This window comes from Coenobita brevimanus, chromosome 64 (genome assembly GCF_032717465.1).
Source record: "Coenobita brevimanus isolate Jiangsu-jjx chromosome 64, ASM3271746v2, whole genome shotgun sequence".
NCBI classification, from domain to species: domain Eukaryota; kingdom Metazoa; phylum Arthropoda; class Malacostraca; order Decapoda; family Coenobitidae; genus Coenobita; species Coenobita brevimanus.
Window position 1 is genome coordinate 2024164 of NC_137017.1, and position 18170 is coordinate 2042333.

General features: G+C 40.8%; 1 protein-coding gene across 1 annotated transcript in view; it reads right to left on the minus strand.

Moving 5' to 3' along the window:
* The window catches only part of LOC145404595 (kinase D-interacting substrate of 220 kDa B-like), a 623448-nt gene that overhangs the window by 39313 nt on the left and 565965 nt on the right, over positions 1-18170 (minus strand). The window contains exons 4-15 of the mRNA XM_080276114.1: positions 17466-17564; positions 14776-15072; positions 13938-14129; positions 12491-12652; positions 10570-10755; positions 10160-10292; positions 9256-9420; positions 8770-8977; positions 7929-8078; positions 7425-7573; positions 5700-5985; positions 587-809 (exon numbers count right to left, since the gene is read on the minus strand). Of these exons, the coding sequence (XP_080132240.1) occupies positions 587-809; positions 5700-5985; positions 7425-7573; positions 7929-8078; positions 8770-8977; positions 9256-9420; positions 10160-10292; positions 10570-10755; positions 12491-12652; positions 13938-14129; positions 14776-15072; positions 17466-17564 (2250 nt within the window). The remainder of the gene's footprint in view (positions 1-586; positions 810-5699; positions 5986-7424; positions 7574-7928; positions 8079-8769; positions 8978-9255; positions 9421-10159; positions 10293-10569; positions 10756-12490; positions 12653-13937; positions 14130-14775; positions 15073-17465; positions 17565-18170) is intronic.

Consider the following 18170-nt stretch of genomic DNA (forward strand, 5'->3'; position numbering starts at 1 on the left):
TTCTCATCATTTCTAACCTATCTAGGAAAAAAAAAAAAAAAAAAAGGTCTCCATGAGGGTCTAAAGCCTGCTGGCATGCGGCGGGTTAATGGATGAACTTAGAACCGTATCATTTCCATAACAAAATAAGCCTCTGCTTTTACTGTCTGTAGGCACTACACAGGGTTTATAGCTTCAACTTTTGAGTACCTTTTGCAATTATGGTAAGTCCTCATTGTATGCATATGCTGCATTTTTTTGCCCTTTTCGGTGGTTAAGCTAATAGTAATTTTTAAAAAGACTGCCAATTAAAGTTTCATTGCTACCTACACCACTGCTTTACTAATTTCCCTCCATCTACAGTCCCAAGGTGTATGGAAAAAAATATATACTGTATTCTGGAACATTATCTTAATGTACAACAAGGACTTTCTGTACTATCTTATGATTTGGATGAAGGAACCTAGTAACATAAATTTCCACTACAAGGTCAATGCTAGACTTGTGTGTTTTTAAGTACTATACAGACTTTGTAGCTTCAGTAGTGATTATCTTTCTTTCAATAATACTACTGTCTTAGTGCCCATGGGGTAATCTGTCAACATACCATTTCCACTACAAGGTTGACCTCTGACTTGAGTGTCTGTAGGTACCCCTCAGCCTTGATGGTATGCAGCTTAGCCACAGCACGCAAAAGATGACGACGGTGTGAGAAGGCCAAAGCTCCCACCATCCTGGCCAGGGTGTGCAAGTTGGCCACCACCACCACTGCCACCAGTACCCCCAACGTGATCAGCAGAGGGTTCATCAGGGCACCATGGTAAGGCCGACTGCAACATGAACACTCATTAGCATCAACGAAGGGTATAAGAAAAAGAGGAGTACTGAGCCCTAAAAGGGAATATAAAGGCTGTATCACATGAGCAGCCTTTTCTAGCAAACATTTTCCTTCTTCCAGCACACTGAGTGTAATCAACAGAGGGTTCATTAGGGCACTGTGGTAGGGCCAGCTGCAATAGTAACACTCATGAAACCCTTCAATCTGATGATATGTTCCTGTATTTCTATTCTTGCTACCTCCAGATAATATTTTTTAGCTTAAGGAAGATCTCTTGCAAACCTGAAATACAGGAGTATACCTAATCCCTCTAGTTTGAAAATTCTGTCCTAAACTGAATTAGATTGTCTGGCTGATGCAGGAATAAAACATAAAATACTGTACAGTATGTCACTGAACTAAAAGGGTCAACAGGAGCAAAGAGTACTGAGTAAGGAAGAATACACCTGTACTGAGAACCAACATGGAATAAAATGACAATATCATCAGCAGTATTTCTAACAACATTTCTCAAGCAATTTGAGTTTGGTGGTGACTTTGGTGAAATGCGACTGCAAAGGCACATGATACAGTGCCGTATTTCTTCAAAAGCTGCTAAGAGAAAGTCACAGGACAGAGCTGCCAAAAAATGAAAAAATAAAAAAATAAATAAACGTCAGGTAATGCCACCTTAACCCCTCCAAGGCCGAGCATCCATAATTTGTCAGGAGGCTGACCATGGGGCTGATTTTTGAAGTTCGAAAATTTATTATTTTTTCTTGCCAAACTGAAGAGGAGCGTCAGATGTACCTTGTAGTGCAATTTTGAGCTTCTTAGACCCATCTTGCACCATGCAATCGAATGCAGAAGTTACATAAATTTAGGTAGCTGATACACCCATACCCTGATTTCTGGCAGTGTTGTGTAGCAATGGGAGTGTTTGGTCAGCAAGTTTGTCGGATATCAAAGCAATTTTTCCCACACGATACCGAAGAAGAGATTCATTCCAGGTCAAAACCCAAGCTCTCAAAAACCTTAATCAATTGAGAGTGAAACAGAAACACCATTTATTTATTTAGTTTTTTTACATGTCTGACTCTGGGCAATGGTTTCAGGGCCTATTTCTCGGGGGCAGTGGCCTTTCCCAAGGCCCAGTAGTCCTCCTACACCTTCACATGTCACCACTTTGGCACTAACACCCACCATCCATACTGAATACATGCTAGGGCTGTCTCATACAGGACTGGTGTATTGGTATTAGCGGGGGGTATTTTTACAACATGTTGGCAGGTCATCTGGTAGATCAGGAAAGTCTGCTTTTTAAGAAATTCAAATCCTTAAACTAACTAAAAAAACAAACAATAAGCCTCGGACAAGGACTGACCAAACGATGACGACCCAGGACCGGACAAAGGACTCGGTAATGGGTAATTGGAATGTAAGAGGAGCGAATGATGAGGTGAAAGAAAGAGAGATTGTCCAGGTGCTTGAGGGTGCGAAAGTGGATGTATCTGGAATAACTGAAACAAAATGGAGAGGAGAAAGTGTGAGAGAATGGGAGTATGGATGGGGTATATGTGCAGGAGTAGGTGAGAATGAGAGGGCGAAGGAAGGAGTATGTATAGTTGTGAGTAAAAGATGGAAGAAGAGCCTAAGACAGTATGGATCAGTTGGGTCAGGGATTGTGTGGGTAAAGTTGAAAGTTGGAATACAAATGTGGGCGATTGTGTGTGTGTATGCGCCAATGGTAAAGTTGAAAGTTGGAATACAAATGTGGGCGATTGTGTGTGTGTATGCGCCAATGGTAAAGTTGAAAGTTGGAATACAAATGTGGGCGATTGTGTGTGTGTATGCGCCAATGCAAGATCGTGCTAGAAGAGTGAGAGAAGAGTTCTGGACAAATGTAGAAGTGTGCATGGAAAAGTTTGAAAGGAATGAGAGAGCGTTTTTGATCGGTGATATGAATGGTAAAGTTGGGAATGTGAAGGTGGATGGAATAGTTGGTGAGTGGGGTGTGCCTGCTGAGATAGATGAGAATGGGAGTGCGTTAGTGGATATTTGTGCTGGGAGGGGGTTGGTGGTAGCCAATACCCTCTTCAGGCATAAAATGATCCACAGGTATACATGGCGAGTGATGAGAAGGGTGGGTGGTGAACTGAATGAAAGGAAGGCAATGATTGATTATGTGTGTGTGGATGAAAGGATGCGAAGATGTGTAATGGATGCAAGAGTTTATAGAGGTTGGGGGAGTGGACTTTCTGACCACTACTTGGTGGTGGCCAGAATCAAGGTCCAATTAGAATGGAGAAATAGAAGAAGGGAAAGACGAGAGGAAGGAGTAGTTGCAAGGAGAGTGGAAAGGTTACAAGAGGATGAGAAAAAGGCAGAGTATAAGAGAGAAGTAGAGGAACGATTGGGCAAATATGAATTGGAGCAGATGGGAGACGTGGAAGGTGTGTGTAGGATATTTACAGAAGAAATATGTGCAGCATGTGATGCGGTGTGTGGAAGGAAGAGAAGACGGAGGGGGGTGCAAGGAACAGCGTGGTGGACTGAAGAGATGAGACAGGCTGTGGCACAAAAGAAGAAAGCATACAATGAATGGATGAGAAATAGGGGCGTGGAAGAAGTTGAGAGGCGGAAGAGAGAGTTATATGTAGAAAGAAAGAGAGAGGTGAAATGATTAGTAAGAGAGAGTAAGAAGAGAGTGGATGAGGAATTTGGAAGGAATTTGAGTGTAAAGTGGAGGGACTGTAAGAAAATGTTCTGGAAAGAGGTGAAAAGAGTAAGACAGGATGGAAGTGAAGTTAGCAGGGGAGTGAAAGATAAAAATGGTAGATTACTAGTGGAGAAGGGAGAAAAAGTGAGCAGATGGAGAGAACACTTTAAGGAATTGTTGAACGTAGAGGATGGAAGTAATGCGAGTATAAGTGGCTGGGGAATGGCTGGGAGAAGGAGGGAGGTGAGAAGACAGGAAGAAATCAGTAGGATAGAAGTTGTGGAAGCAATGAAGAAAGTTAAATCTGGGAAAGCCCCAGGAATTGATGGAGTGTGTGGTGAAATGCTGAAGCATGGGGGAGAGATAGTAGTAGAATGGATGTGGAAGATGTGCAAATTAGCCTGAGAGGAAGGTAGAGTCCCGGAGGATTGGAAGTCAGGTATAATTATTCCCTTGTACAAAGGAAAAGGGGAAAAAGAAGTGTGTGGTAATCATAGGGGCATTTGTCTTCTTAGTATAATAGGAAAAGTGTATGGTAGGATATTTACTGACAGAGTTAGAGAAAGAACAGAGAAAATAGTTGGAGAAGAACAGGGAGGCTTTAGGAAGGGAAGAGGTTGTGTAGATCAGATATTCATTCTTAGATCTTTAGTGGAAAAGTTTCTAGAGAAGGGAAAGAAGTTGTATGCGGCTTTCATGGATTTGGAGAAAGCATATGACAGGGTGGATAGACAAGGATTGTGGAAAGTGTTAAGAATATATGGAGTAGATGGGAAGTTGTTGAATGCTGTGAAGAGTATGTACGATGGTGCGAAGGCTGCAGTGCGTGTGGATGGTGAACTAAGTGAATTTTTCTCTTTGAAAGTTGGGTTGAAACAGGGATGTGTCATGTCTCCATGGTTGTTCAATCTGTACATGGATGGGGTTGTTATAAAAGGGATACAAGATAGGGCAGTGAATGTTGGAGTGGCCCTAATGAAAGAGGGCAGTGTTTGGAAACTCCCTGTACTGTTGTTTGCAGATGATACCATGTTGTTAAGTGAAGATGAAGAGGAGCTTCAAGGCTTGGTGGATGAGTCTGGGAGAGTGTGTACGAAACGTAATCTAAAGGTGAATGTAGGGAAGAGTAAAGTGATGGTCTTTGAGAGAAATGAAGTCAGTGAATGTACAGTGAGGTTGGAGGAGGAGGAAATGGAAAATGTGGGTACGTTTAAGTACTTGCGTAGTGTGATGAGTAGGGGTGGACGTTTGGAGGGTGAAGTGCTTGAAAGGGTACAACAAGGAAGAAAGGTTGCTGCATCCTTGAAAGCAGTGATAAGAAACAGGGAAGTGAGCATGGAAGTGAAAAAGTTACTACATGACAGTATTGTGATACCAACTCTAACGTATGGAAGTGAAGCTTGGACGTTGTTGGAAGGACACAAGTCAAGAGTGAGAGCAATGGAAATGAGTTATTTAAGAGGAGCTGTGGAGTCACATGGAGAGACAGACTGACAAATGAGGATGTGAAGGAGCGTTGTCATGTAGATATGGATGTGATAGGAAGCGTTAGGAGAAACACACTGAAGTGGTTTGGCCATATGGAGAGGATGGAGAGTGAGAGACTGATGAGGAGAGTGTATGGAGTGAGGTGGAGGGAGAGCGAGGGAGCGGGAGGCCAAGGATGAGATGGAGGGATGGAGTGAAGAGGTATATGAGAGAGGCGGGGGTGAGCTTGGAGCAGGGCAGTGAAATGGCAGGGGACAGGGTGACATTGAGGCGATTTGTTTGTGGCCACTCCATATGGGATTAAAGCATCTGGCAATAGATAGATAGATAGATTGATAGACCAACAAATAAAATCTGAAAATCGTCAAATATAAGTCTGGAAAAAATGAAGCTTAGTAAACTGTACCCTAAAATGACAATGTTCACCCCACCTGTTGCTAAAACATTAACCTAAGTCTAAAAACAGTTTATAAATCAACCTAAACACACAGTTTTAGTCTACAATATCATCAAAATCAGTAAAATAAAAAAAATAAAAACCCATCATTAAACCAGGGTTTGGCCATCGTTAGGCGGGGTATGGTGGTAATTCTACCCCCATCGTTAAGCCAGGGTATTGCATCTAGAGGTATCGTATATCGAGGTATTATTGTATTGCATTACGCTAGGTACCGGTATACAGTATACAGTACTCACATATCAATGTACTCATCCTCTTCACTGGACTCTGCACTGGCATCTTCCTCATCTTCCTCAATCACACTCATAATGTTTCCCATGTCAGTTGTTCCCAGAGGGTCCGCATTTCTCTCCACAACCATTCCATCTCCACCCTCTTCTTCCTCGAAGGGAGTCTCCGCATGGAAACCAAAGAGACCCGCAATGACCCCCACAGTAAGGAGGCAAGTCAAGGTCACGAAGAAGATGACAACATAAGGAATTCCACACAGACGTCGGTACTTCCATGGTGATGATGGCCCCTCTGAATGTTGACAAGGTACAATATTGTCAGTGGCAAGAGTTAAGTAACCTCTTCTGTCAGATGACATTTTTTATTTCATTCCTGCTACCTCCAAATGATTTGATTAATCTTAAGACAGACTGTTGTAACTGGAGAGATTAGAGACAGCTTCTGTGATGCACTACATTGTCTGTTCAGTAGTCACAAAATAAGAAAAAATGTCACAGTTGTCAAGGGATTAAATGTAAAAACAAATAATTATAGAGACAGCTTACACTCTCAAAAAGGAAGCAAACATTATTTTTTTTTTTAATAATCTTCACAAAGTTCTGTTTCCACTCCAAACAACTGCCTACTTTGAATGCATGACAGTTAGGCTGCTGGACTTGTGGTTATCAGCAAAATACAAAAGAAGAAAAAATAGATGTCTCGAGATACTGCACTGTAGGAAATTACGAGGGACTGGGCATTAAATGACTGCTTCAGACCAGTACTTTCATTAAACAGCAGGATAAAGGAGGTGGTGAACAAACAGTCTTGTAAAAAGGTTCAGATCACAAAACATGAAACCCACTGGGAACATGGATGAAAGGAAAAAGAATTAATAAGGTAAAATGTTCCCTTTTGGGCAACCACAGGAGTGACTATTCAAAATATCAACCACAGGAGTGACTATTCAAAACATAAGTGCAAGGCAACAGGGTCACCATCTCAATGTTGGAGCTTTCATTCCCCTATTTCCAACCCTGCTGGTCACCTCTTACAACATGCAGGTAATAATGGGGTTATAGTCTTCTACCCTATCCCTAAGGATACAAGAAAAGTCAAACAAATGCAACATGCAGACACTAAAAAATACAGGACATGTGAAATACCACTCATCATAACCAGCAAAATCACCCAATTTTCCCTGTACAGCTGACTAATGGGGAGGATTTCCAGAGCGTGGCACTTTTCAACAGGGAGACATGGAATCACCACCCACTCACTTGATGTAGTGCTGCTCTCAGGTACCTGCCCTTCCCTCTCTTCCTTCCTTCTTTCCATCCTTCCTTTTTTCTCTTTCCTCTTGCTTCTATCTACAGGTGACTCTACAATGATTGACAGGCCAAATGGTTTCCTGTAACCCAGGAAACCATTTACTATGCTGGGTGGTAACCATATAACCAAATCAATTATAGTACCTGGTGGTTTACTGGGCAATTAAGATGCTCCAATCGGACTGAGTTGGTGCAGGTTTATATCCAAAGGACGGTTTGGATTTACTGCTCATGTAATGCTATACAGGAATGAGTGTGGCTGGTCACTCTCATCTTAAATGTCAGGACCAACTTGACCAGCCCCAGGCTCCTACACTCCTCATGGGACAACATTGGCTGAGATGATGAATGAATGAATGAAAAAGCTCTAGATACAATTCTCCCTCCCATGATCAAAGATGACGGCAAAGGGCAACTTACGAGCTTTGGGTCTGAAGGCACGATAGAACCTTGTTGCGAACATGCCATACTCGCGCTCTACCATATCAAACAGTGAGCCCAGCATCTGCACCACAGCATTTTCTCCTGCTCCTGTACTGCTTGGCTTAGCTCCCTCAGCGAAGATAAACCTGAACAAATATAAATGCAACAACTTAAAAAGGATTCATATTATATAAACATGTACTGGTGCCATACAAATGCTTTATTATTTAGGAATGTTGACCATCGGTCTTTTTATTATTTGCATGGTAATAAACAGGAATGTAAAGCTACCATACGCAGCTACAAATGCTAAATACACAGTATCTTCAATAACTACTACATTTTTGTAATATAACTGTCACCTATCACTGTTGCTAAATATGACAAGTTGTGAATTTTTACTTTTACAAAATAAATAATCTGGAGCAAATAAAAAAAATTTACAGTATATTACACACTATTTCTACTGGATACGAGGATATGATTGCAGCAAATGCTTACTTAAGTGGTCTGGCTTGTACACCACCATCCTTCCAATCCTTCCATTGTCCACCAGGTGGAGAGCAAAACATAACCTGCAACACTAGCTTAAAGGCTGCCATTTGACGTTCCAGTGCTACACTCCAACGATACCACACTTGCCAGTCATATCTGTCACCAAATATATCCATTACCAGGAGCCTATGATAAGGTATAAAGGGGAAAAGCAATACTGTAATGTATGGATGTCACAAGTAATAATGTATACTGTCAAGAATATATCAACATATAGAGTACCAGTACTCCAGAACTGTAATGAAAAATATGCATCCATGCACTCAGCCTGACAAGATTTACACATTACCATACTTCATTATATACATATATATATATATATATATATATATATATATATATATATATATATATATATATATATATATATATATATATATATATATCTGTTCATGTGGAGTCACATGGCGAGACAGACTGACAAATGAGGAAGTGAAGGAGTGGTGTGGTGTGGATGTGGATGTGATAGGAAGCATTAGGAGAAACACATTAAGGTGGTTTGGCCATGTGGAGAGGATGGAGAGTGAGAGACTGATGAGAAGTGTGTAAGTGAGTGAGGTGGAAGGAGGGAGAGCGAGGGGGAGGCTGAGGATGAGATGGAGGGATGGAGTGGAGAGGTATATGAGAGAGGGGTGTGTGAGCTGGGAGCAGGGCAGTGAAATGGCGGGGGACAGAGTGACATGGAGGCGATTTGTTTGTGGCCACCCCTTACGGGATTATGGCGTCTGGCAATAGATAGATAGATAGATCTATTCACTTTCTATATGGTTGCCATGAAATACTGTACCTCCTGGAGCCATGCCAAATACTGAAGAGAATGAGAGTTGCAAGAAGGAAGACACCACCACCAGCTGCCAAACCCACCACCCATGAGAAGGTGGGCACAGCAGTGATAAGGCCTGTCAGCAGTGCCAGATGAATAAGCAGCAGCAGTACCAGAGGAGAGAATTGGAACACAGGCTCCACCCACTGACGAGCAAAGCTGCACATCTCCTCTGTGGTGTCACCAACCAAATGGAAAGAAAAAACAGGCAGTCAAAAACTAAAGGATATATGGGCTAGAGAGATGGTCAGTGTGAAAATATTGACAATTACTAGTTTCTTGCTATTTTGCACAATTCTTTTATACTGAATATATGATACTCTACTTAAACTGGGTATACATGACTTAAAACAAATAAACAGTCCAAACAAAAACAGAATCTAAGTGTAAAATCTACAATGCCACAACTCACATTACCTGGCACTGTCAATGGACCAATGGCCAACTTACCCTTTAGTTTGCCTATGAGAAAAGACTTTCCAGAACCCCACTTAGCGTAGAGTCCAACAGATATGGGCATGGAAAGAGATGGCTCACTCAATATGTCCGCCAGAGAAGAGGAGTACAGATCATAACCCAGCATGTTTTCGTTATCCTCATTGGTGTTGAGCCTTCCTGAGCATCAAAGAACCCGTTAATAATATTATATGTAGGCTAATACAGTACTATAATATCACTCCTAAACACAGGGTGGTACAAATACAAAGCCCCACTTCCATTCCACTGGTCGATTTCTCATGTGTTGCAGGGACAGCTCAGGCAGTGTCATCAGGACCCGGTATCTACCCTACATCATTTATTCATTTCCTTCTCCCAATGCCACAACCAGGCCCCACTCTAGCTGACTGAGCATCCCCACAGCACATAAGATTCTGTCACATGAGTTTCAAGAAAAGTGGTACTGTATTAACTGGCCACTCTGTATTCTGCACTTTATATACTGTACTGTACATAATATTTCTACCCACTTCTAGTGTGGATTCAGTGGGCACTATGTTAATACTGTAGCAATACTATATTTTATAACAAACTTCAATTATGAAAACACATCTCTTCATGACAATACTTTAGCTCTGCTCATGACTGAAAACACAGAATACAATACTGTAAGAAATTACACAGCAACCAAACCATCATATCTTTAAATCTTTCAGAAGAAAAACAAATATTGTACAGTACTACCCACTGGGATCTTCATCATCATTATCATCATCAAGGCCCTTTTTCCCACCTAAGGATGGGGTGAGGAAGGATTAAAAAGGCAGGAAAAGAGAAAGAATGACAGAGGTAGAACTATCAACAGCATGCTCAGTGAAATGGGCCATGAGTCACAAACACAGTAGCTAATACTCACGTGCTCCAAAGATTTGGCCAAGGATGGTCTTCTGATTTGAAAAGTCAATATTGTATGGGGTCTCTCCAGCTCGGTTGGGTCGATACAACAACTGGCTGTTCTTGGGATTCCTCAGCAGGATTTCAACTATCCTCTGATATTTAGTAGATGAGAGGAAGATTATGAGCATTTTTTTGCCTTACACTTGGATTATTAAGGTTGTAGTTTGCATACACTTACTTCAATTTGATTAACAGCATAGACAAAAATAATTATAAAAAAAATAAAAAAAAATCAGTTCCCTTAATTCTGTAACAGAACCTGTCAAACACCATTTTAGGACACTACATTCAAATTTTGTATGGCTGCCTATTCTCACATTACATGCCAAGTCCAGTTTTCATCAGCTTCCTCATGTTATTCTCCCTCACCTTTGAGCGGCCTCTCATGGCTATGTGTAGCGCTGTGTCACCCTTCTTGTCAGCCACTGAAACCCTGGCTTTCTTGTCCACCAACAGCTGCACTACTTCAGCATTCTTATTTCTGACAGCTCGCAAAAGGCACGTATCCCCATCTTTGGTAGTATGTTCAAGGTCTGGGTTGGAACTCAGTAGAACCTGTGCAATATGGGTACGACAAGTTCTCGTTAGATATATGTTGTCTTTTTTTTTTTTAACAGTGTTCATTTATACAAAACCTGCCTTTTACAGTTCTGTTGCTACCTAACCAATTTCTATCAATCTGAAGCAGCAGCTGTAAGGAGAAAGGTATGATATTTTATAACATATCCCTAGTTTATAACATGGCCTGCCTGTAACACTGCATTAGTTAAGCAGGATAAGTTACAGTCATGGAGCACACATTATGACTACAGTATATTGCACATATATTGCACGGTATTTCTGTACAGAAAGTCAGTCAGCCTATGTATGTACATGCAGTACAACTACTAGTACCAGTATTGCTAACTAGAAACCAGACAAGGAAGATAATGTTTAAAAAAGCTAGGATTGATATGAAAAGTTTAAAAGAAAACTGTAAATAGACACACAATGTAAAATGACATGACTAGGATGATACAATGAAACATCGTAAAGAAGTCACAGAAACTAAAGTCAGAATACAATATCAAGACTGGGACCTAAAAGAATATATTTAATACTGTGCATACATAATTAATAAAGTTATACTGACAAAGGTCAAGAAGAAAAAAAACATAATTAATGTATCTTATAGTAATGAACTGCCAAATGAAAGAAGATTATAATTTATAAAGAAACATAATTTAACAAAAACTTTAGTGATACCTTATGTTATCTTCAACAACCAATGAATGAAGTCCAGTAGCTGAAATTAATCAGTCTCAGGCACCAGTAAAGAAAAGAAAAAAAAAAAAATCCAAACAGCCTCAAGCATCAAGATGTTTGTACAGTAGATGCCTTTTTCCATATGGACAATATTTTTTCTCTATGAAAAAAAAGAAAAAACACAAAAATGAGAGCCTGAAGAACCATCCCTTCTAATGAAAGCTGAATACATAAGGCACCCGTATTTTCTAACCAACCATTACTGAATATTAACTTTCACTACTGTATATTCACCCAGAACTTATCTACTAGTGAAAATTTGTACCTCACTACTACTGGCTATTCACCTTTGCATCAGAGTTTTCTTCAAAGAAAAAATATGTTATAAGAGGTTACATTTGATTCTGATATTGTACTGCATTACAAACAAGCTCATTATAGTACTGCTACATACTCAGTAATGTACTCATAATCATTATTATTTATTATGGGAATGCTAAGCCAATACAACAGTAAAAACAGCAAAAGTATATGATCAACCAATTTCTAGAGGACACAATTAACAAAGGGATGATGTTAAGAACCTGTTACAATACAGTATCATCAACATGATGGTAAATGGTGCAACACTTAGGATACACACAGCATATGTAATGGGAACTACAGGATTAATACAAATACTGTGGCACAGTGTCAGAATTTCGTTCACTTTGTCCCTAACTTTTTGATTCTAAGAAAAACAGCATTGTATTCACTGAGCAGAGATCTTACATTTTGCACTTCTTTTGAGTTTATGATTGGAATGGCACTGGTTCCTCTCAGCGATAAACTTCAGAGATCAGAAAATGGAAGATGAATCTGAGAATACAGTACTAGCTATCTGAAATCCCCAGTGCAGTATTCTGTCACTCAATCAGCCTACCATTTTTATGAGTAATAAGACAGAATTTACAATAAATACTGCTATATACTATATACAGTACAGTGAACTCTGTATACAAAGGCCGGTTAATTGAAACAGAGAAAATGTTGAGTTTTTACTAACCTTGACTACAGCATTATGGCCCTTCTCAACAGCCCAGTAGAGGGCTGTCTTGCGATCTTTCCCAACCATGTCCACATCACAGTACTTCTTCAGCAATGCCTCCACCACTGCCCGGTGACCTCCACGTGCAGCATATATCAGGTTTGTGTCACCATTGCGATCCTGTTTGCATAAGTGTAAAGTCAGCTACATTCATGGAAATGTCCCTCACCAAAGCATTTCACTCGTTTTGTTTTGCTTCGAAGGGCTTCATACATGACCGCATTATCAGCCTTGTTCACCTGAAGGTCGCTCTCTATGCTACACCATCTCTGGCAGCATATGAAATTATTTCGTTGAACCTTATCCCAAGTCCTCTTTGGTCTACCTCTTGGTATGCCCTACCATCTATATTCACACTCAGACCATTTGACTGAATACAGTACAGTATTGCCCACAATTCTTTAAAGGTCCAAACCACCTCAATCTCCTCATATGCAGCACACCCTCATAAACAAACCACCACATGGAATTACAATGAAGTGTTATAAAAATGTATGTATAAGTACAGTTGTACAATTATCTCCTATGCACGCATAGAACACACAAACCCATACACTACGGTACTAACACTTGCCAGCATATTAGGTAGTGTACTGTATTAAAATTGTTTCTCTCACTGGTAATCCTATCTGCACATTGCATCCAGTCATTGTGAACGTGGAAGGTAAGTTACTTGATTTGTTCAAGATTAAGAAAAATATATATAGGACGTTAGTGAACATTTTGAATGGTATCCATACTAAAGTAATACATTATCAATGTTATCTACATACTCTACATATATATAAAGTATGTTCTGCATATGGTTCTTATTATGATTAAGGTTGCAATATAACTTACGTACCATGACTCAAAGCAAGTAAGCGAACAATGCTTGTACTGTAATTGCAAAACGATGATAAATACACAATATTGCATCGCAACAGTATCAGAGCATGGTATTTTTTATCAAGTTACAGGATAATGTATGTAACCGTATCCACTCAGATTTCAGAACCTACTATGTTACCTATAAATTTGTAAGTACTGAACTCAGTACAGAATGTGACAAAGAGCCTAAGCAGTCACCATTAACTGAATTATTAATGGTCATTTGTGGGAATGTCAAAGACGTAGTGTCTAGTAGGCTGCTGTTGTGGCCACTGGTTCATCTGAAATGTGGGCAGCCCAATGGACTGTAGGTTTAAGTTGCTTTTCTCCAGCAGTCCACCACCTTCCTTTCAGGGGACAGGGTAGTAACTGAGGGCTGCATATATAACTACACACTCCACTATGATGATCTATTTCTTTAATTTATTCCTTTTACATCCATATAATTTGATATAACTTTTGAGAAACCTGTCAGAGGAGAGAAACGGATTGTTACAATAAATGAGGTGACTATACAAGAGCCATCATGACGGACCTGCATGTTGACATAGGCACCAGCATTAAGGAGTGCTGTTGCTATCTCTGTGTAGCCTTCCTTGCAGGCGATGGTGAGAGCTGTGCCACCATCCTTATCATTGGCGTTAAGGTTGGGTCGGTGCTCCAGCAAGAGATGCACCAGGTCCACGTAGTTCCCTTTCGTCGCCACCAGCAGCGGTGTCCATGAGTACTGCAGCATAATATAAACACTGCACCATCATAACAAACTACATATGGTAATGTCCTCTTTATATGTCACTTTTTTTTTTTTTTAACAATCTTCTTTTTGGTCACCATGTCCACTGTAAACTACAGAAAAATGACACATCAAAGTTTCACTGCAAACTATAACTTGATTTGTCAGTTCACCCAAATTTTTAATACCAATTGTGCAGAGAAAGCATATATACAGTACTGTATTTTGGAATGAATCCCTGACATAATGAGGATTATCTGCAATTAATTATCAGTCTTGTGTGCAGTTATTCCTCGTCTGAAGGTGTTTCACTTCTGCACTGTAGTTTCATTATCAAGTTGCTGGTGAATTTAATAACACTACTTCAATTAAAACTGCTTGTGATTTACCATAAAGTTGCTTTGAGGTTAGAAATTTGTTTTTCTTTTTAATCCTCAAGTCAAGAAATAAAAGCATGTCTCACTTAAAGTTGTTTCACTTACAGTACCATATTGCCTGCAGATATCCTAGATTTTAAATCTGGATTGACTGTACATTTTTCTGGTAACCATTTAATGAGCTGGAGCTGTGTAAGTACAGTACACATCAGTGACCACAGTAATATACTGTACTATGAAAGGATGATCAGAGCAAAACTTACCATGCCTGAAGCATCCACATTTGCCCCATGATTGAAGAGGTCATTGGCAATCTCATAGTAGCCTTTGCGACACGCCCATATAAGTGGAGTGGTGCCAAACTTGTCCCCAACATTGACCTTGCCCCCATGGTCCAGTAGGTAGTGGACAATTTCTGTGTGACCTCGTCCAGCTGCCCACACCAATGCTGTCATGTGGTGCTGACCCTGAGTGTTGGGGTCTGCGCCTCGCCCCAGCAACAATCGGACCAATGCTGAGTGACCTTTATATGATGCCCACATGAGGGCTGTCCACCCACCCTGTTCATAAAATGAGTAAATTATAAAACATGAATGCTTTCTATTTCCTACTAAATTCTAAATATAATAAATGGTCAGACAAAAAACACTATCCTCTACTACAGTGATGGAGTCAGAGAGGTTGTCAGGGTGGCACTGGCCACCCCAAAAGTATGCCCGGCCAACCCAGCAGACACTCCAAATTTCTGGGGGATTATCCCCGGACATCCATAGAGATCTCTCCTGGTCCAGCCCATAATTAGGTTTGGCCACCGCATTTTAATCTTAGCAACAGAGCTGCTCTATTTCACCAACAAAGAATTAATTTTTTGTTCATTCATTCATTCATCATCCAGTCCTACATTGCCCCATGAGAAGAGTAGGAGCCCGGGGCTAGGCAAGTTGGTCCTGACGTTTAAGATGAGAGTGACCAGCCTCACTCATCCCTGAGTGGCATTACATGAGCAATAAACCCCAACCATCCCTTGGATATAAAACTTCACTGGCTCAATCCGATTGGAGTGCCATAATTACCCACTAAGCCACCAGATGCCAAAATTTGGTTATATGGTTACCACCCAGCATAGTAAATGGTTTCCTGGTGAGCAGGAAACCAGGCTCATGGCTAAACATAACAGCACACTTGGACTTCTGTATCTCAATGATACAGTGAGAGGGGCAGCATGAGGGGTTAATAACTATCTCACAGGGAAAAACAGGGTACAATGTGCAGGCTTCAAGACACCTCTCCTTGACTAATTTTCAACCCTATAACAAGATTTATGGATCATGATAAGTTTGATAGAGAACAATTAATATAAATGATAAACTGCATTAACGTATTACAAAGGATCTGGAAAAAATATTGTACAGAGGAAGGTCCCTCACCTTTGGTACCAGAGTACAGTACACTGTACAATACAGTTATGGTACTTTGCTCTGGCTAATGACAGATAACTTTTTTCTGCTGGAGACCTCAATGCCATAAAAAAAAAAAAAATCAAAGGCTATCCCCCTAAATCTTTAAAAACTTATTAATATTTATGTAATTTATTTTGGTTACTGCTGCAAGCTTGGGAGAGATCATATAACTCTAAACAACATAAAAAAAAAAAAAGGGGGGAGGGGGAGGGAGTGTGGAACCTACTATAGTGCCTAGTAACTGGGTGGAGATGCAAATGCAGGAACCAAATCTCCACACTTCCCTGCACCTTGCTGTGGCAAGATACTGTCTACAGCATGCAAGTATCAGTTCACTGCACAGGACGGCCTTGCAGGACAGTTTCTAACTTGCGGCTGATGGGTCTGCTTGGCCAGACAAATCAGGATTACAGTAATCTCTCGATTATCTAGACGACCATTACCTGGAGGCTGTGATCTGGCTGATCAGAACCATTATTCGTACATTTTTTCATAATATCCAGACTAAATGCATGCATTCAGGTGGAAGTTATGGCCGCCCAAACATTTTCAAGCCCAGCTAGGCAGGAATAGCCCAGTGACACCGCCCTGTCTGACTGGACAGTTCACCCAGCATCCGCTAGAGACCCCCTTGTCCATTCCCAGCTCCCCCCTGGCGAGAGTGAAGTAAACACCTCCTCTCAGACAGCTGTTGTGGCGGTGCACATGGTGGTTTTTGTGCTAGTTCCCCACCTGCTTCAGGCCTTGTTATTCCTTGCATGCCTCTTCCTAGGGTGTGTGATGTTGGCCCCTCCACCAGGTAAAAGGAAGAGAGTAGTGCTGACTCCTTAGATGTGGGTGATCTGGGGTAAGACTGATGTGGGATGGTGGAATTCTGAGTGTTGATGTTGATTTTATTCTAGCTTACTTTACTGAACCATGATTTTATTTAATTTTACCATGATTATATTCCATTATACCATTATGTTTTGTGTGTCCAAAACATTTTTCTTGTGTAGCTGTTTTTGTCATGCCATACCATGCAGTGGTGACTGCTTGTCTGTGGCTGATGGGTCTGCTTCACCATGGTCATTGCTTATCTGTGGTTGATGGGTCTGTTTCGTCATGGTAATTACTTCTCTGTCGTTGATGGGTCTGATTCACCATGGTAATTGCTTGTCTGTGGTTGACAGGTCTGCTTCACCATGGCAAATGCTTAGCTGTGATTTACAGGTCTGCTTGACCAGGAGCAAGTGTTGTACGACATACTGTGGAGGCCTTTTACGCTGGTTTTCAAAGATTGGTTATATACAAATGGGGGCCAGAGGGGAGAAGTCCATTATCCAGACAGAGCCAAGAACCATTACCTGGACATGCCTTTGGCTTTGTTACCTAGGATAATCAAGGGATTACTGTACTCAACAATTTCTGTCTAACAAACCCACCCAATTATGAGTTCATGCTCCCACACACAGTTACCAGGATACACCAACCTGATGTGATGGGATACTGACCATGTCCTTGTGGTGAATATTGGCACCATGGTCCAGCAGTGTAGCCACAGTGTCCACATGGCCCTCCCTTGCCGCTGTAATGAGTGCCGACCACTGGTCCTGCACGAGTTACATAAAAGGAACATTAACTGGAGACCTAAAATTATCAACTGTTTACTACCTACAATGAATATATTTCTCTGTTTCTATTTTGGCTTTTATCATCAAGCAATAATTTCCTCTGGCCAAACAATCAGGTAGCTTCACATACTGTTCATCAATATCACATCCTGACCCTTCTGTTCATCGGGATGAAGCTGGCTGAGTCTACAAAACTATTTAGGACTCAATCATAATATGTGGTGATGTGTTTTAAGCTATAAATAAGAAGGATGGAAGTTTGGAGGACGAAGTTCTTGAAAGGGTATAGCAGGGAAGAAAAGCTGCAGGTTCATTGAAAGCTGTGATAAGAATTAGGGAGGTGAGCATGGAAGTAAAAAGTTGCTGCATGACAATTTTGTGATCCCCACCCTAACATGACAATTTTGTGATCCCCACCCAAGTAAATTTCAGACAACTACGTGGAGTGGGGAGACAGAATCCAAGTTCGTTAAGGAAGTCATGCGTAGTCTCCCTCTCGCGTCATATGAGGTACCGATTTTTTTTTTTTTTTTTTTTGGGTGGGGGGGGTGAGGGAAGGGATTTTTTTTTAATACGGGGAAATGG